Source organism: Bombina bombina, chromosome 2 (genome assembly GCF_027579735.1).
Source record: "Bombina bombina isolate aBomBom1 chromosome 2, aBomBom1.pri, whole genome shotgun sequence".
NCBI lineage: Eukaryota > Metazoa > Chordata > Amphibia > Anura > Bombinatoridae > Bombina > Bombina bombina.
Genome location: NC_069500.1, coordinates 1241326956 through 1241347560, shown reverse-complemented (window position 1 = coordinate 1241347560; position 20605 = coordinate 1241326956). Strand labels below are relative to the sequence as shown.

The 20605-nt window shown below is 38.8% G+C and overlaps 1 protein-coding gene across 7 annotated transcripts in view; it reads left to right on the top strand.

Annotated features, from left to right (window-relative positions):
* The window catches only part of LIMCH1 (LIM and calponin homology domains 1), a 655781-nt gene that overhangs the window by 459894 nt on the left and 175282 nt on the right, over nt 1-20605 (top strand). For 6 of the 7 annotated variants that reach the window (XM_053704014.1, XM_053704012.1, XM_053704013.1 and 3 more), the window contains exons 7-10: nt 2797-2992; nt 4935-5187; nt 18547-18798; nt 19861-20142. In XM_053704014.1, coding sequence (XP_053559989.1) covers nt 2797-2992; nt 4935-5187; nt 18547-18798; nt 19861-20142 — 983 coding nt within the window. The remainder of the gene's footprint in view (nt 1-2796; nt 2993-4934; nt 5188-18546; nt 18799-19860; nt 20143-20605) is intronic. The other variant, XM_053704017.1, reaches the window with a different exon arrangement.

Genomic DNA, 20605 nt, shown 5'->3' with positions numbered 1-20605 from the left:
CGTGGAAAAGAGTTCTCTATCTCCGTCGACAAGAGTTCCCTTCTTGGGAACAATAATAGACTCCTTAGAAATGAGGATTTTTCTGACAGAGACCAGAAAAACAAAACTTCTAAACTCTTGTCGGATACTTCATTCCGTTCCTCTTCCTTCCATAGCGCAGTGCATGGAAGTGATAGGTTTGATGGTAGCGGCAATGGACATAGTTCCTTTTGCGCGCATTCATCTGAGACCATTACAACTGTGTATGCTCAGTCAGTGGAATGGGGACTATACAGACTTGTCTCCGAAGATACAAGTAAATTAGAGGACCAGAGACTCACTCCGTTGGTGGCTGTCCATGGACAACCTGTCACAAGGGGTGACCTCCCGCAGACCAGAGTGGGTCATTGTCACGACCGACGCCAGTCTGATGGGCTGGGGCGCGGTCTGGGGATCCCTGAAAGCTCAGGGTCTTTGGTCTCGGGAAGAATCTCTTCTACCGATAAATATTCTGGAACTGAGAGCGATATTCAATGCTCTCAAGGCTTGGCCTCAGCTAGCGAGGGCCAAGTTCATACGGTTTCAATCAGACAACATGACGACTGTTGCGTACATCAACCATCAGGGGGGAACAAGGAGTTCCCTGGCGATGGAAGAAGTGACCAAAATCATTCAATGGGCGGAGACTCGCTCCTGCCACCTGTCTGCAATCCACATCCCAGGAGTGGAAAATTGGGAAGCGGATTTTCTGAGTCGTCAGACATTGCATCCGGGGGAGTGGGAACTCCATCCGGAAATCTTTGCCCAAATCACTCAACTGTGGGGCATTCCAGACATGGATCTGATGGCCTCTCGTCAGAACTTCAAGGTTCCTTGCTACGGGTCCAGATCCAGGGATCCCAAGGCGACTCTAGTAGATGCACTAGTAGCACCTTGGACCTTCAAACTAGCTTATGTATTCCCGCCGTTCCCTCTCATCCCCAGGCTGGTAGCCAGGATCAATCAGGAGAGGGCGTCGGTGATCTTGATAGCTCCTGCGTGGCCACGCAGGATTTGGTATGCAGATCTGGTGAATATGTCTTCGGCTCCACCATGGAAGCTACCTTTGAGACGAGACCTTCTTGTTCAAGGTCCGTTCGAACATCCGAATCTGGTCCCACTCCAGCTGACTGCTTGGAGATTGAACGCTTGATCTTTTCAAAGCGAGGGTTCTCAGATTCTGTTATTGATACTCTTGTTCAGGCCAGAAAGCCTGTAACTAGAAAAATTTACCACAAAATTTGGAAAAAATATATCTGTTGGTGTGAATCTAAAGGATTCCCTTGGGACAAGGTTAAGATTCCTAAGATTCTATCCTTCCTTCGAGAAGGATTGGAAAACGGATTATCTGCAAGTTCTTTGATGGGACAGATTTCTGCCTTGTCTGTGTTACTTCACAAAAAGCTGGCAGCTGTGCCAGATGTTCAAGCCTTTGTTCAGGCTCTGGTTAGAATCAAGCCTGTTTACAAACCTTTGACTCCTCCTTGGAGTCTCAATTTAGTTCTTTCAGTTCTTCAGGGGGTTCCGTTTGAACCCTTACATTCCGTTGATATTAAGTTATTATCTTGGAAAGTTTTGTTTTTGGTTGCAATTTCTTCTGCTAGAAGAGTTTCAGAATTATCTGCTCTGCAGTGTTCTCCTCCTTATCTGGTGTTCCATGCAGATAAGGTGGTTTTACGTACTAAACCTGGTTTTCTTCCAAAAGTTGTTTCTCACAAAAACATTAACCAGGAGATAGTCGTGCCTTCTCTGTGTCCGAAACCAGTTTCGAAGAAGGAACGTTTGTTGCACAATTTGGATGTTGTTCGCGCTCTAAAATTCTATTTAGATGCTACAAAGGATTTTAGACAAACATCTTCCTTGTTTGTTGTTTATTCTGGTAAAAGGAGAGGTCAAAAAGCAACTTCTACCTCTCTCTCTTTTTGGATTAAAAGCATCATCAGATTGGCTTACGAGACTGCCGGACGGCAGCCTCCTGAAAGGATCACAGCTCCTTCCACTAGGGCTGTGGCTTCCACATGGGCCTTCAAGAACGAGGCTTCTGTTGATCAGATATGTAGGGCAGCGACTTGGTCTTCACTGCACACTTTTACCAAATTTTACAAGTTTGATACTTTTGCTTCTTCTGAGGCTATTTTTGGGAGAAAGGTTTTGCAAGCCGTGGTGCCTTCCATTTAGGTGACCTGATTTGCTCCCTCCCTTCATCCGTGTCCTAAAGCTTTGGTATTGGTTCCCACAAGTAAGGATGACGCCGTGGACCGGACACACCTATGTTGGAGAAAACAGAATTTATGTTTACCTGATAAATTACTTTCTCCAACGGTGTGTCCGGTCCACGGCCCGCCCTGGTTTTTTAATCAGGTCTGATAATTTATTTTCTTTAACTACAGTCACCACGGTATCATATGGTTTCTCCTATGCAAATATTCCTCCTTAACGTCGGTCGAATGACTGGGGTAGGCGGAGCCTAGGAGGGATCATGTGACCAGCTTTGCTGGGCTCTTTGCCATTTCCTGTTGGGGAAGAGAATATCCCACAAGTAAGGATGACGCCGTGGACCGGACACACCGTTGGAGAAAGTAATTTATCAGGTAAACATAAATTCTGTTTTTAATGCATAATGAGTAAATGACCTCTGTCTAATGCTGCTTTTTTTTTCTTCTGTTGATGATCTCACATTTTAAATATTCTTGTTGCAGATGATAAAAAAGATCTGTGTGGTAAAGTGAAGATAGTTTATGTAAACCATTGTCTAATGAATATTATTTAACCTTGAAGGAAAATGAAGAAATTGAGAGTCCCAAACGCAGCATTCGGGACAGCGGTTATATAGACTGCTGGGATTCAGAGAGAAGCGATTCCCTCTCTCCCCCCAGACATGGCAGAGATGACTCCTTCGATAGTTTGGATTCCTTTGGTTCCCGCTCGCAGCAGACACCTTCTCCAGATGTTGTGCTGAGAGGAAGCAGTGATGGTGAGTGTAGGACAGGTTATAAACTTGACTATGATCAGATCTCGTGTTTGTTGTCGCACTTTCTCTGTTAGACTCACAAATTCCTCATATAATTGTCTTGTGACAAGGAGCAACATACAGTGATGGATGATACAATACTGAGGGAGAAAATGCCCCCTTATAATATTAATCTTCTGAACAGGACTTTAATCAGAAAATAAACAGTTTTTTTGACAGATACATTTATGTTCTGACTACAAAAAGATGTCTGTTTAAAGTGACATTATGTCAAAATTAAACTACCATGGTTTAGATGGAATATGCAATTTTAAACAGCTTTCCAATGTGCCTCTAACATCAGATTAGTTTTGTTCTCTTGGTATCCATTATTAAAGAGTAAACCTAGGTAGGGTTATAGGAGCTCAGGAGTGTGCATGCGTTTTCAACACAATATGCAGCAGTGTTTGCAACAATATATAACATTGCTACAAACAATTTGCAAAGCACTGCTACAATAGACTACTAAAGACTCATGCACACTCCTGAGCGCCTGAGCGCCTATGAGCCAACCTAGATTTACTCTTCAACAATGGATACCAAGGAAATAAAGCAAATGTGATAAAGGGACATGAAACACAAAAATGTTTCTTTCCTGATTTAGACGGAGCATACCATTTCTAATTTACCTCTGTTATCAAATTTGCACTGTTCTTATGGTATTCATTGTCAAATACATATCTGAATAGGAAGCATGCACATGCCTGGAGCTCTATATGGCTGGGGAGATTGACAACTCCTGCCCACTGGTGATTGGCTGTGCGAGGACAGGGGGTGGGGTTGCACACAATCGCCAGAGGAGAGGAGAAGCCAGGCGAACAGGGGAGACAAATATGTATGCCCCTGTCTGCCCATGGATGATAAATCAAGCCAATAGTGCACGCTCCTTAGCTTACTTTCCTGCTTTTTAACAAAGGATACCAAGAAAATAATAAAAATTTGGTAATAGAAGTAATTTGGAAAGTTGCTTAAAAATGTATGTTCTATTTGAATCATGAAAGAAAAATTGGGGGGTTTAAGTCCATTTTATTGGAAACATTGAAAATGACGTGCTCTGTCTGAATCATGAAAGTTAATATTTGACTTGACTAGTGAGTTAGGGAATATTTATTTCATTTTATAGTTTATGTAATTTTTTTTTAAGAAGAGTTATTCAGTTTGCAGTCTTTAGTGTAATTTAATTTTGACCCCTGTTTTTTTCAGATCCTGGGTCTTATATTTCCTTGATCCCTCTTTGATAGATTTAAGAACTCAATAATAGCTAGTACGGAACTTCTGAGACCTGTGGAGAAGATATACTGTGTGCAATATTAAGTCCATTTCTAATCATTATAATTATTTTAATGGGGTAAAAGACACTAGGCTTCTGGTGTATGTCTCATGTTGTGGTTTTGTTTATTGTAATAAAAGTACAATATTGCAACACTCCCAGCTCATTTCAGCACCAAGCTATGGAAGTCCAAAAAAACTGTTAGCTCTGGCTACACTCTCCAAACATTGCGATATCTTTATTAAAATAACTGTAGCCAAATAGGAGAGGAATGCAATAAAGAAGAAAGGTTCCAAAAAAACAAACAGATGTAGATGAAACAAAAACGCAGTGCAAATCATGAGCTTTGTTTTGCTTTTTAAAGCTTGGCAGGAATAGCCCACAATGATGCAGTGCAAGGTTAAGTGTCATTCTATAAATCTGCCCACACACGAGTGCTGGCTTTCCATGTTGGTGTATACTTTAAACATAGTGAGATCTAAAAACACATACAGTATATGTAATCTGTTGGATCTAGATGAGTATGTTAACTAAATTTCTAGTGTCTCACGTATTGTAGTAGTTACTGTACATTTTGGATAGAGGCATTTGTTACAAATGATCTTTTGTTACATTTTATATATTTTTTTTTTTTAGGGAGAGGAAGTGACTCTGAATCTGATGTGCCACACAGAAGAATTCCAGATGTCAGAAAAGATGATATGTCAGCCAGACGAGTTTCTTTTGGTGAAAATAAAGCATTTGTGCCTTTTAACCAATACCTCCCTAACAAAGGCAACCACACGGCCTACATCCCAGCTCCACTACGGAAGAAAAAAGCAGAGCGAGAAGATTACAGAAAAAGCTGGAGTACTGCCACATCACCACTAGGGGGAGAAAGGCCATTCAGGTAAATTGAGAAAGTGCTTGCACCTGGCTGTATGATCTGAGGTTTCCCTAACACTGACATTTGGATTATAAAATAAATAAATAAATACAAGCCTGTCTCCTTATCCTCTTCCCATTCACTCACAGGTGAAGTCTGTACTTAGATTATAGGCTCTCTTTGGTCTTTATTATTATCAGTTATTTCTAGGGTGCTGCAGTGCTATAAACATAGGCATGAAATGCAGGTAACGTTTATATGGAACAAGTGGGTAGAGGGCACTGCCAAGAGTTACACTGTTGTAGTCAGCTCTTATGAAGGTGATCTGCAAACAGCTGTGCTCATATTCTTTCATGCTTTCAGGCAAAGGAGGAGAGGAACTGTGATTAGAAAATTTTAGTGTATGTTGTATGCGTCCATGAACAAAGTATGGTTTATTATACCTTACATATCGCCTTAAACACTTGGTAAATATAAAAATAATTTAAAGGGACATGAAACCCAAAAAATTTCTTTCATGATTCAGATAGAGCATACAATTTTAAATAACTTTCGAATTTACTTCTTTTATCTTATTTGCTTAATTCTCTTTGTATCCTTTTTTGAAAAGCATATCTAGATCGGCTTAGGAGTTTGGAGCTAGCTGTTGATTGGTGGCTGAACTTGCATACCCATTTTAATTGGCTTAGTGTGTTCAACTTGCTCCCAGGCATGCATTTGCTGCTTTTTCAATAAAAGATATGAAGAGAAGTATAATTGATAACAGAAGCAAATTAGAAAGTTATAAAACAGAGAACGTGCAAATGATGCAAACAACCAAAAATAAGTAGGCGTGAGTGGAGACAAGGCTGTTACTGTCGCAACTTGCAGAGTATGGTTAACTCATGGGGGTTAATAATACCGCTATCCATATATGACAAAATAAGCGGTTTGTGAAGTTTGTTAGTAGGTCCCAGCAGTGGAGCAAATGAAACAAATGAGACAAATGCATGCAATGTTGTGTATAGGAAAAGTTTACTGAGAAAACAGGCAAGCTGCAAGCATCAGGAAAGCCGGGTTCCACTTGTATAAATGCTTAAAGTAACATTCAGGTATAATAAGCATAATCAACTTTCAAGCCCCTTTCGATGCAGTCAAGCAAAAGAAATGCAGTGCGTGTAATCCTCATTCAAAGTAAACTGTTGATGCCAAGTTAGTCATTCATACGTTGTGCATAGCAATAATATAAGGACAAGCATATGAGGCATGTGTAATAAGCAGATATGCCATGCAAAGTAGCGGTATTATAGCAATGTCAGAAAGATAGAAAACCAGGTTTCTAGTAGCTGAGAAAATTGAAAAGTGCAGGGTAGCTGGGCATACATTCGGTAATACAGCTAGGTGCAAACCGATATTAGACAATAAGCCCAAAATCGTAACAGATAATAGTTACCCGGTATTCACAGCGAAATCTTCAAGCTCCTTTTAAAGGTACACTTGCCTCATAACAGATGGTAGTTTGTCCGTTGCTCACAACTTGATCTTTATGTTCCGTTTGGCGATACACTTTAGATGCCTCCGTTGTGGTCCCTTGTCGATATGCTTCCGGCCCCAACTCTGCTCAGCCTGTCTCCATTAGAACAGCACGCCACTCAACTCCTCCGGTGGTGACGTCACCCGGCAGGGCCGTCCAGTCTCACTGTAAACTGTTAGATAGGAATGGAGTCCCAGTACTCCATATAAAAATAGCAAAAAAAGTTCCAAAGAAGTTGCAGCAAGACACCAAGGTGCTTTAGGTAAAAAACGAGTTTATTATATCTTATTAAAAATGAAGTAACAAAAAAGGCAGACTCCGGTAAACAGGTGGGAAAATCAAAAATAGGTCTGACCGGTTTCAGCCTCTCTGGCTGTAGTCATAGACATGTTACACCTGTATAGGTGCAAACTATTTAAAACCCTTAATCCCTCCCTAGGGAGGAGATAAAGGGAAAAGGAAAAAATGATGACTCCCAACATGTTAACCCTTAAAGAGAAACAAATACATATATTTAACTTGTGAATACATAAGTGTACAAACTACCAAACAGATGACTTATAGTAAATATCTTACTTTGGTTAGTACTAAGTTTAAATATTGATAATGCACAGATAATCTTAAATTATGTTAAATAAGGGATATTGATGCATGAGGATAAAAACAATTTGATTGACTTAAAGAATTATAAAATGCACTTAATAAAATTCTAAGTCATGGAACGTTGAATGGTTGAAGTAAGACAAAATGATATAATACAATACCAATAGGAGTATTTAAATAGTAATTGATATTGAATGCCAGAGCCCCCTATATGGTAAATTGGCACAAGCATACTCATAAGTATACACAAGCAAACATATAAATATATACAAGCACATATATACACACATATATATGCCCATATAAGCTTAGTGTACTCCAGGTATCAGAAAAAATCTAACATCTGCAAACTTCAATGTTGCCAGTAGTTGATAATGTCAAATTCTGAGTTGAATCCCCTAGGTAGCAGGCAACCGAGCTTGTGAATCCAATAGATTTCTTGGCGACACAATATGCGAAATTTTCTCCTCCCCTGGGGGGTCTAACAACTTGCTCGATTGCCTGCCACCTAAAGGACTCCACCCGACCGTGATGGACTTCCAAGAAGTGTTTGGACAGGGCTGAAACTGCTCTGTCATGAGAAATGTGAGCTAAGTGCTCTTTTATACGTGTCCCAACCTCTCTAGTCGTTCTACCCACGTACTGTCGATGGCACAGGGTGCACTCTATAAGATACACCACGAATTTGCTACCACACTTCACGCAGCCCTTGGTCTCAAAAGATTCAGTCCTTGTAGCTGAAGTGAAGTGGGTAGCAACTTTGATGTGGTCGCATGATCCACAGGACCTCTTTCCACAACGAAATGTACCTTTGAAACTTAGCCATGAACTCCTACTTGGTTCTTCTCTGAGTAAGCTAGGAGACAGCAAGTTCCCCAATGTCAGGTTCTTCCTATATACAAAATTGCAACCATCTTTTATTACCTTGCGCAGGGATTTATCCCCTCGCAAGATAGGAATATTCTTCTTAATTATGTTGCAAACCTGGTGGTAATGATTAGAATAAGCAGTAATGAGAGTGGGAGCATTACGTGTTCTGGATTTTTTGGATTTTTTACCATCAGGACTGCTTGTCCTATGGAACAGCCTAGACCGATCCATCTGATCAACCTCCTGACGTACTCTGTTAATTACCTTTACTGGGTAATTTCTTTCAAGTAAGCGCTTGTTCAAATCTTCACTTTCTCTAAGGCAGTCCTCGCCCCGGGAACAATTGCGTTTAATGCGCATGAACTGACTCTTAGCAATGCCCCTAAACACATGCTTAGGGTGACTGCTATTCGCATGCAAAAGAGTGTTTCCGGAGATAGGCTTACGATAGAGTGATGACGTGACCCTGTGGGTGTCAACGTCACCCGTCAGTGTTACATCCAAATAGTTCATGGTCTTATTATGCCATTGGTAAGTGAATTTTAAACCTACTTCATTACAGTTCAGTTGGTCGATCAATTTTTGTGCTTGTGTCTCACTCGAGGACCAGATGACCAGAAGGTCATCTATGAACCTCAGATATTTAACGATACATCCAGAAAAAGTATTTCTACCTCCATAGACGTGGAACCGCTCCCACCACCCCATGAAGAGGTTGGCATAGGAGGGGGCAAATTTTGCCCCCATGGCGGTTCCACATCTCTGGAGGTAGAAAGTGTCCGAAAATTTGAAAAAGTTATGTTGCAGTAGGAACCTAATCGCCCTCAACACAAAATCTTTGTGTCTAGAGTCCAGGTCTGTGCACATATCCAAGAAAAATTCAATAGCCTGTAACCCGAACTCGTGGGGAATGCTGGAATACAAGGCCACCACATCAATGGTTATCCAGCTATAATTGTGCTCCCATCTAACTTGTTCAAGTTTAGATAGGGCATGAGCTGTGTCCCGTACATAGCTGGGTAACTTATGTACCAAAGGTTGTAAAAAGTTGTCGACCCATTTAGACAGTGGTTCTAATAATGAGCCAATACCTGCCACAATGGGTCTACCTTGTACATTTTCGAGACTCTTGTGGACCTTCGGGAAGTGGTGGAAGATGGGCATCACAGGACTTTCGACTAATAGACAGTCTAAAGTGTGTCTATCTATGATGCCCATCTCCAATCCATCATCCAGGAGGTCCCTCAGAATATGGCCAAAAGAAATAGTAGGATCTCTGGGCAAGGTAGAATAGGCTTCATTGTCGCTCAATTGTCTAAGGGCTTCCGCAGTATATGCGTCCCTGTCCATAACGACAACACTACCGCCCTTATCCGATTGTCGAATGACAATGTTGATGTTATTCTGTAGGTTGCTGATTGCCTCCCTTTCCTTCCTGGTCAGATTGGAAAAGTGACTATTAGTTGATTGAGAAAGAGTAGTGAGGTCCTCCATGACCCTCTTATGGAACACCTCAAGACTCTTACCCCTGGACTGTAAGGGATAAAAGTTAGATGTAGATTTCAGTTTGTGTTGATGTAAATTATCATGAGGTGCATGACCTATGCTGCCCGATAAGTCTTCCAGACTCATAAGGGCGCATGTGTCAACAAAAGACATACTATCCCCCTCAGTAAATGATGTTTCAGTTATTTGATCAGCAGCAGGACAAAAGCTATCTGCTTCTGGTTCTGGGAAGAATTTCCTAAGTGTTAAATCCCTGACTAGTCTGTTTACGTCCAGGATAGTCTGAAACAGATCAAAATTCCTGGAAGGTACAAATCCTAGGCCATAGCTTAACACTTTTCTTTCGAGGTTAGTTAAATCGTAAGTGGACAAATTGATGACTGTATTGTCTGTCATTGATACCTGTGTCGTGGGGTCCCCCTGTTCTCCCTCACTGGGTATCTCTGTTGTTGAAAATCCCCAGTGTTGGATTTCTGGGTATTTCCTCGCCCCCCTCCCCTGGGTCGTCTCGGGGCCCACTGAAAAACCTGATGTGAAGTTTCTGTGCTTTCACCTGTATGATGGGGATGAGTGGACGTGTGGTAATGAGAGCTTCCCCTTCTCTGGCGTCTGCCTCGTTTAGGCACAGCCCCTGAACTAGCGTGTTCCTTGAGTATACCTTTTGGTGGAATTTCACTTAACATATTAGAGGGTACAGTCATTTGATTAGATGATGTTGCTTCATCCCCCTCAGAGCCAGAGTATCCTTCTGACTCAAAGCTGGAGGCAAACCTCTCCTCGTCTGTCAACTCTGGCTCTGAGTCGGAGAAGGCTACTTTCTTGGTGACTTTGACCTTATGTTGTTGTATTTTCTTAGGTAAATGATCTGAATGTCCCCCCTGACCTGTAATCTGACTATCTGATTTATTAAACTGTAGCTGAGACCAAATCCTACTCCTCTCTTTGTGTCTCCAAATATACACCATGCCTTTGGAATAATCTTTCTGGTCCCTAAGGAACTTGGTATGTTTCACCTGAATAATCAGCTTTCTAGATTCCTCAATCACCTTCCTAAGTGTCTCATCAAATTGAGGGTATACCTCATGTTCTTTAAACTTATTCATATCTGCCTGAAGCAATAGGATCTTATTTTTAACCTCTTTGAGCAACATATCTTTATATTCAATTAGTAAGGCAATACGTTTCAAAGAACAGTCAGTCAGAGCCTGGTTCCAGCGTTCTATAAAGTCCACATCTTTTATGTCATAGGTTGGGAATTTGTTGATCCTTAATCCCCTAGGCACCATTTGCATATTGATATACTTGGAAAGGATCCACTTATCCCACTTCAGTCTTTGTTCTTTCAACTTCAGTATTTCCATGTCATAGAAATTGTCCCCTAATTTAGTATTAGGTGTATCACGGTCAAACACATCTTGCAGTTCCAACAAATCTAAATCCTCATCATCAGACTCTTTAAGGGAATAAAAGGAGTCTTTAGCTGCCATATTGTCCATGGATAGATAAATAAATAAACTGGCACTTGGGTAAATAAATACACTGGACAGCCTTTTTATTATATAGCAAGAGAAAGGCTTAAATATAAGTCACTCCGGGGGGAGAGAAAAGGGGTTGTGTGTACTGAAAAAGGTCTATGTGTATGTACACACACACTCCAATTGTTGCATCAGTCCAGGGAAGATAATTATAAAACAGAGAACGTGCAAATGATGCAAACAACCAAAAATAAGTAGGCGTGAGTGGAGACAAGGCTGTTACTGTCGCAACCTGCAGAGTATGGTTAACTCATGGGGGTTAATAATACCGCTATCCATATATGACAAAATAAGGGGTTTGTGAAGTTTGTTAGTAGGTCCCAGCAGTGGAGCAAATGAAACAAATGAGACAAATGCGATGTGGCGTATAGGAAAAGTTTACTGAGAAAACAGGCAAGCTGCAAGCATCAGGAAAGCCGGGTTCCACTTGTATAAATGCTTAAAGTAACATTCAGGTATAATAAGCATAATCAACTTTCAAGCCCCTTTAGATGCAGTCAAGCAAAAGAAATGCAGTGCGTGTAATCCTCATTCAAAGTAAACTGTAGATGCCAAGTTAGTCATTCATACGTTGTGCATAGCAATAATATAAGGACAAGCATATGAGGCATGTGTAATAAGCAGATATGCCATGCAAAGTAGCGGTATTATAGCAATGTCAGAAAGATAGAAAACCAGGTTTCTAGTAGCTGAGAAAATTGAAAAGTGCAGGGTAGCTGGGCATACATTCGGTAATACAGCTAGGTGCAAACCGATATTAGACAATAAGCCCAAAATCGTAACAGATAATAGTTACCCGGTATTCACAGCCAAATCTTCAAGCTCCGTTTAAAGGTACACTTGCCTCATAACAGATGGTAGTTTGTCCGTTGCTCACAACTTGATCTTTATGTTCCGTTTGGCGATACACTTTAGATGCCTCCGTTGTGGTCCCTTGTCGATATGCTTCCGGCCCCAACTCTGCTCAGCCTGTCTCCATTAGAGCAGCACGCCACTCAACTCCTCCTCCGGTGGTGACGTCACCCGGCAGGGCCGTCCAGTCTCGCTGTAAACTGTTAGATAGGAATGGAGTCCCAGTACTCCATATAAAAAACTTCGTTTTTAATAAGATATAATAAACTCGTTTTTTACCTAAAGCACCTTGGTGTCTTGCTGCAACTTCTTTGGAACTTTTTTTGCTATTTTTATATGGAGTACTGGGACTCCATTCCTATCTAACAGTTTACAGCGAGACTGGACGGCCCTGCCGGGTGACGTCACCACCGGAGGAGGAGTTGAGTGGCGTGCTGTTCTAATGGAGACAGGAAATTACCCAGTAAAGGTAATTAACAGAGTACGTCAGGAGGTTGATCAGATGGATCGGTCTAGGCTGTTCCATAGGACAAGCAGTCCTGATGGTAAAAAATCCAAAAAATCCAGAACACGTAATGCTCCCACTCTCATTACTGCTTATTCTAATCAGTACCACCAGGTTTGCAACATAATTAAGAAGAATATTCCTATCTTGCGAGGGGATAAATCCCTGCGCAAGGTAATAAGATGGTTGCAATTTTGTATATAGGAAGAACCTGACATTGGGGAACTTGCTGTCTCCTAGCTTACTCAGAGAAGAACCAAGTAGGAGTTCATGGCTAAGTTTCAAAGGTACATTTCGTTGTGGAAAGAGGTCCTGCGGATCATGCGACCACATCAAAGTTGCTACCCACTTCACTTCAGCTACAAGGACTGAATCTTTTGAGACCAAGGGCTGCGTGAAGTGTGGTAGCAAAATCGTGGTGTATCTTATAGAGTGCACCCTGTGCCATCGACAGTACGTGGGTAGAACGACTAGAGAGGTTGGGACACGTATAAAAGAGCGCTTAGCTCACATTTCTCACGACAGAGCAGTTTCAGCCCTGTCCAAACACTTCTTGGAAGTCCATCACGGTCGGGTGGAGTCCTTTAGGTGGCAGGCAATCGAGCAAGTTGTTAGACCCCCCAGGGGAGGAGACAAATTTCGCATATTGTGTCGCCAAGAAATCTATTGGATTCACAAGCTCGGTTGCCTGCTACCTAGGGGATTCAACTCAGAATTTGACATTATCAACTACTGGCAACATTGAAGTTTGCAGATGTTAGATTTTTTCTGATACCTGGAGTACAGTAAGCTTATATGGGCATATATATGTGTGTATATATGTGCTTGTATATATTTATATGTTTGCTTGTGTATACTTATGAGTATGCTTGTGCCAATTTACCATATAGGGGGCTCTGGCATTCAATATCAATTACTATTTAAATACTCCTATTGGTATTGTATTATATCATTTTGTCTTACTTCAACCATTCAACGTTCCATGACTTAGAATTTTATTAAGTGCATTTTATAATTCTTTAAGTCAATCAAATTGTTTTTATCCTCATGCATCAATATCCCTTATTTAACATAACTTAAGATTATCTGTGCATTATCAATATTTAAACTTAGTACTAACCAAAGTAAGATATTTACTATAAGTCATCTGTTTGGTAGTTTGTACACTTATGTATTCACAAGTTAAATATATGTATTTGTTTCTCTTTAAGGGTTAACATGTTGGGAGTCATCATTTTTTCCTTTTTCCTTTACCTCCTCCCTAGGGAGGGGTTAAGGGTTTTAAATAGTTTGCACCTATACAGGTGTAACATGTCTATGACTACAGCCAGAGAGGCTGAAACCGGTCAGACCTATTTTTGATTTTCCCACCTGTTTACCGGAGTCTGCCTTTTTTGTTACTTCGTTTTTAATAAGATATAATAAACTTGTTTTTTACCTAAAGCACCTTGGTGTCTTGCTGCAACTTCTTTGGAACTTTTTTTGCTAAATTAGAAAGTTGTTTAAAAATGTATAATCTATCTGAATAATGAAAGAAAAAATGTGAGTTTCATGTCCCTTTAATTTATACATTTAGCAAGATGCTATTACTTGGTTTATATTATTTTCCGAGTGGGAAATATTTTAAATGTACGACTGCACACTTACACCAGAGTTTAAAATGACTTTAAACACACTTTTTTTTTCTTTTTCTTTCGTAGTTCAGATAGAGCTTGCTATTTTAAATAACTTTCCAATTTTCTTCTGTTACTAAGTTCTTCTGTTACTCCATTCTCTTATTATCCTTTGTTGAAGGAGTAGCAATGGACTACTGGCAGCTAGTTGAACACATCATGTGAGCCAATGACAAAAGACATATTTGTACACCAGTTTGCTACCTAAGTATGCTTTTTTCAACAAATAAAGCAAATAAGATAAAAGAAGTAAATTTGAAATTTCATAAAAATTGCGTGCTCTTTCTGAAACATGAAAGAAAAATATTGGATTTCATGTCTCTTTAAGTTCTGAATCATACATCGTAAAATAGTAGATGAGGTTGAAAAATGACAGAAGTCAATAGAGTTCAACCTATACAAATCTTAATATATTTAAAATAAAAGCTCCAGTTGAGCTTAAAGGGACACTGAACCCAATTTTTTTATTCAGATAGAGCATAAAATTTTAAGCAACTTTCTAATTTACTCCTATTATCAATTTTTCTTCATTCTCTTGCTATATTTATTTGAAATAGAAGGCATCTAAGCTTTTTTTTGGGGTTCAGAACTCTGGACAGCAATTTTTTATTGGTGGATGAATTTATCCACCAATCAGCAAGAACAACCCAGGTTGTTCACTATCAATGGGCCGGCATCTAAACTTATATTCTTGCATTTCAAATAAAGATACCAAGAGAATTAATCAAATTTGATAATAGTAGTAAATTAGAAAGTTGCTTAAAATTTCATGCTCTATCTGAATCACGAAAGAAAAAATTTGGGTTCAGTGTCCCTTTAAATTAATAATATTAAAAGGTGACCCATCTAACACAAGCAATCATATCCCTGATTTCTGTTTCTAGACAGAAATGTAGCCAAACCATTTTTAAATGTATCTAAGGTATTGGCATTTACTAGCTCCTTAGGTAATGAGTTTCACAATGTGATTTGTTCTTACAGTGAAAAAAAAAAAGTTTCCATTGCAGGAGATTCAATCTCCTTTCCTCCACCGTTAAATATGGGCCTTTGAACATATTTATATAAAGTAATCATGTCACCTCTCTAGTGCCTTTTTTCTAGAGAAAACAGACACAGTTTGGCTAATCTCTCCTCATAGCTTAAATTCTACTTTCTCCTTATAAGTTTTGTGGCCCTTCTCTGAAGTCTGCAGTGTCAAACATGTATAGGGTTTCTGTTTTTTATATATACAATATGGAATAATCTGCTTGGCTTGTACTGCACATTGTAGTGATTCAGTCTGCAAGCAAAACTATTTGTGTTGGTTTGGCTGATCTCTCATGTTTGTTGTGATAGCACATGAAGCAGAAGATTATTTATTCCCATTGAGAGGTAGAAACTTCAAAACAGAAACACTTCCTCCTCCTCCCCCTTAACTTGAACTTAAGTTTTTTTTTCTACACTGTGAAGGCTGCTGTCTCTCTTCAGAGCTTCTGCTTTGTTCAGTATTGGCTGATTCCTTTATTATGTTTATATAGCTCTGATTCTGAACTGCAAGGGTTGTGTAACAATAACTCATGTTGCTGAGGTTGTCTGGTGCAGGGCTACTCCTGTGCTTGGTTCTGGGACAGGTACGTTAAAGGGATAGGAAACACCAAACTTTTATTTCATCGTTTGGATAGAACATACAATTTTAAACAACTTTTCAATTTACTTCTATTATCAAATGTGTTTCATTCTCTTATTATCCTTTGATGAAGGAAAACATTGCACTACCGGCAGCTAGCTGAACACGTCTAGTTAGCCAATCACAAGAGATGCATGTGTGCAGACACCAATCAGAAACTAGCTCTCACTAGTGTAGGATATGTGCATATTCTTTTTCCATCAAGGATACCAAGAGAATGAAGCACATTTGAAAATAGAAGTGAATTTAAAAGTGTCTTAAAATTACATGCTCTATTTGAATCGTGCAAGTTTAATTTTGACTTTCCTATCCCTTTAAAGCGGTTACATTCTGTATATGAGATCTCCCTCTCTACAGGGTTTTCCTTTTTTTCATGCTTGCACTTTGATTATAATTTTACCCACATGTCCATCCATCATGGTTGACAGCTTGTCATTTTCTTTTGGCTGCACAGTTCTTTTTACAGTGTTTAGATCATTGGCACTATAAGGGCTGAATATTACTTCTTGGCATCTAGTGGGTTCTAATCATGTTCTCCGTTATTTTGCTCAATTTGTTGCTGGCACCCAATAGAGAATCCCTTTTGCTTTGTTCTACAAGTATCTAATTCCCTGTGATGCCTTCTTTCCTCTCCCCATGAGCAGGACCCTGAGGTCTATGACAGCACAAAAGTAGCCTTTCTTTTTTGGAGCAATGAGAAAGTTGGAATTAGTGCATTAGAAACATTGCACTATATCTATATGGCTATTACCCTAAATACATTAAAAGTCCAGTTTGAAAACTACCTTTTTGAACCCCGATGGGTGAAGGTGCTAACATCTTCTCCACAACTTCCCCTATGTCTCGGCAGTTGTTCTTTTGAGCAGTACAGCCAATCAGCTGCTGTATCACCCGCCCATACACAGAAGAGGAGGCTCCTACAGCTGGTAAAATGTATAGCAGTGAACCTTATACTTGACCTGTCTGAGTCTGGTGAAGACTTCACCTAGTGTAACGCTCACCTGTGGAGGAAATGTTAGCATGCATCCATGGAGGTTGCAAAAAGATGAAAAGCATTATGTAAATTACTTTTTAATTATATAATGCCAGTATGTGAAGACTCTACCACTTTTAGTTTGGTGTCCAATGGGTATGAGAAGGAGGTTTTTAGTTGTGGAGGTTTAATAATCATCTTATGCTTCATGTCTTACCCAGAAAATGACAAAAGTTTTAGAGGTAAATATATATAATAATAATAATAATATTAATATTATATCATTTTATGTTTTGTCCCTGCATTGTGGGTTTTATCAGGGTTCCCAGCTTTGATATATGTAAGTGTAACATATTGCATATAAACCAAATACTATTTATTTTTTTGGTCCGAGGTTTAGGTTGCAAACAAATGACACTTTTAACTAATTAACAAATCATTTGTTCATTAATTGTGTCTTTTGTATATTTGATTACCCCTTTAGCAAATTAATTAATGAATACAATATTTTTTAATTAGTTAAAAGTTTAATTCATTATTCATTTGTTAACAAAATCTCCAAATAAAGATCATTTATCAAAAAACAAAACGTGTCTGTAAATGACTGCAACATGTCTAGCTGCTGGCTTCTCTCCAGCACAGTGTTAGTATTCAAAAACGTTTAATAATAATTGTTTATTCTTGTAAACCTCAGATTTTCTCACTCCCTGCCTAAGTAGCTCTTTCACAGTCTCATGCACTTTTCTTTTATATAAATGCTCTGTTTCGAGAAATTAAAAAGAGACTAAAAGATGTAGGAAGCAAACAAGTAGTGTTTTTTAAAAAAAATATGCCAAAACCTGAAAATTCTTGATATTTTGTTTTTCTTTGTATTTCCTGGTAACAGCTTACTAACAGAATATAATTAGTAGGATGCAGCTATCACCAAGGTTATTTTTTACTTTTTATCCCATGTCATGAGAGCAAGTGCTAAGGGTATGCTGCTTTAGGGATTTAAAGAGTTAAAAATGTGTGTTTTGTATTAATTGTTTTGCATATTCTGTTAGTATTATTTAATTGAACTGCAATGATGCCCTTACCTGACCTGACTTGACCAATGGAAATACAGTTCAAATAGTTTCACTGCGTGTGATGTTAACTCCTTGCCTGCCAGAGTGGGCAGCAGTGTTTTGCATCTACACTGACAGCCAACGACCTGATATAAACATCTTCCAAAAACCAAACTTTTATTCTTTCCTAACTGCAGTAGGACCTGGCTATACCTTTACACAAGCCGTTTATAGTAAATTAGATAATCCCAGCACATTAGCACAGGGGAATCCACAGATACAAGGTAAAAATTACACAATTAACATTAATGATAGCACATGTATAGCCTACTGGTAAATAGTAATTGGTCTCTAAAATAATTTTTTGATGATTGGGTCAAGTGGTTTGAAAGGCAAGGAAGCATATTATGGAAATAGAATATCAATGGCAAAAAAATGAAAGGAAAGATAAATACATGTGCTTGGAAGGAAGAATATATGTGCAATATGGTTGCATTAAAACATTTGTATTCACAAAGTTCTAACCTGATCATTTTAAATTTCTTATTTAAAAATTATTTTGTGCCTACGAAAACAAGTTTATTTATGCATTTTTGTTTGGAATTGTCCTTCTATAACTGTGTTGCATAACCCAATAGCCAACATCATCCTGAAACGATAAAGGAGGAACATGACTTACACTGTGGGGAAGATGGAATCAACCAGGATACTCCATGTGACTTGTACAGGCTGAATGTAAAATCTAGAGTCCAAATGATGCAAGCAGAATGTGTGGAAAAGGTGTCATCTCCTGTTAGTGACATTCCAAAAAGCATAGAGGAAGACAAAAAGCTTAAAAACCTTGAACAAGCTGGTATTCGAGTTAGGTCTGCATCAAAGCGATACGGCAGGTCAGCTACATGGTGTGAACGTTTCAAAGTTTGCTGTGTTGATGCGTAACTGTCTTGTGTAGATACCATGGCATGGAACTTGTACTCAAGGAAGCATGCGTTAACGTCCACAATTTTTATTGTATTTATTTACAAGAAGCTAAAATTTAATCTGGATTTTTTTTTTGCGGTGGGGCCGAGAGAGTAGTAAACAAATGTCAGATTGTCAAATGACAATTATATTGCACAATAACATGCAGTTTGCAGAGATACGTCATTTTCTGTAATCCCTTTGCATATTTGGAGAGATTGGCTATTTGCTGGAGAGATCTTCATCACCTCTATAAGGGTTTGGGAATACCAAAAAAAACTTGTGTAAAGCTTTGCTTTTAATTGGCAAGAATTTTTCTTTTTAATAAATAAAAATAAGTAATAGAGTAAACTTTTAAAGTATGAAGGCCATAGTGGATAACATGAATGCATGAAAAGGAAATCTCTGTTCAACTTGGGCCAATTTTACTTCACATCTGAATGAATTTGCAGTTCATAATAAATTGTTTGTCTTTACAGAAGTTTTCTACAGTACCAGAAAGATTCTAATAGTAACACAATCTCAGTTAGTGCTATCATCTGTATTTGTTTTGGTTTGGCATGAGTTTAATGTTTTCATATACTGACAGTTTTTGTAATCCAAACTTAGTGTTGCCACAGGAGCTCACACCAAATTGCTGTAGTATGATTACACAAGGGAGTTGATGAATAGTCGCTTATTCAGAGCCTATTAAGTAACCAGCCAAATATAATGGATGTTAATTTTATACCTCATACACAAGGAAAAACAGACATGGTTTGAAAGACTTCCATCTTTAATCATATTGAGATGGGAATGTGTTACAGTTGAATCTATGTATGTCTATGCTTAAAAAAAACAACTGAAAATTGGACTTAATGACGATGTTTGAACTAACAACTGGAAATGATCATAGCTAACCACTAACCGTTTGCATGCGGAAGCTGCGTTCTGACTTTCATGTGTGCGCTTTCTTGTGGATCACTGTGTAATGTCACTGTAAACTGTATTAGCCAAAGGCCATCTGTGGAAAACAGTGACGTTGCACCAGATATTGTACTCCGCAAAGAGAACGCTTTCCTGATGTCTAGTGATTCTGAAAATGAAGAGGAAGACAGAGTCCCTGATATAGAGAGAGACGATCTAGCTACAAGGAGAGCAAGAATGAATCAACCAAAACCCTCTGCACAATTTAACCATTATATTCATGGCTCTTATGTCAACAAAAAGACTACGCCACAGGAAGTATCGTCAACTGCATCTAGTGTTTCCTCCCAACATACAACAGATAAAAGGTGTGGCTTATTTTACGACGTAATCTGTACTTTGCAAATACTAACCATACTGGACTGTATTTACTATATATTTTTTCTTGTAATCATAATTATTTAATATAGGCACCAAATACATTAATAGAAAGAATGCAAAAAGTCTCTAGCAAATCTATATGTAATATGGATCCCTAATATATTGCTAGAGAATATTTTACATTTTTCTTATACAAATATGTAATTAATCCTATTTCATTGTTAGACAATTCAGATTGTTCAGTAATGTACATGTTGCTTTAAAACATTTATACTTCTAGTATATTCTGTGTAGTAAATAATTTAATTCTGTTTATATGTTGTGTTTAATTTGATATGTAAGAAGTATCAGTATGTTTACCCCTACTAACCTCGGTCAGATATGTTTGGAGCACCATTATCTGTATATGGAAAGTCTGCACGCCATAAAAACTGTATAAAGAAAACGGCT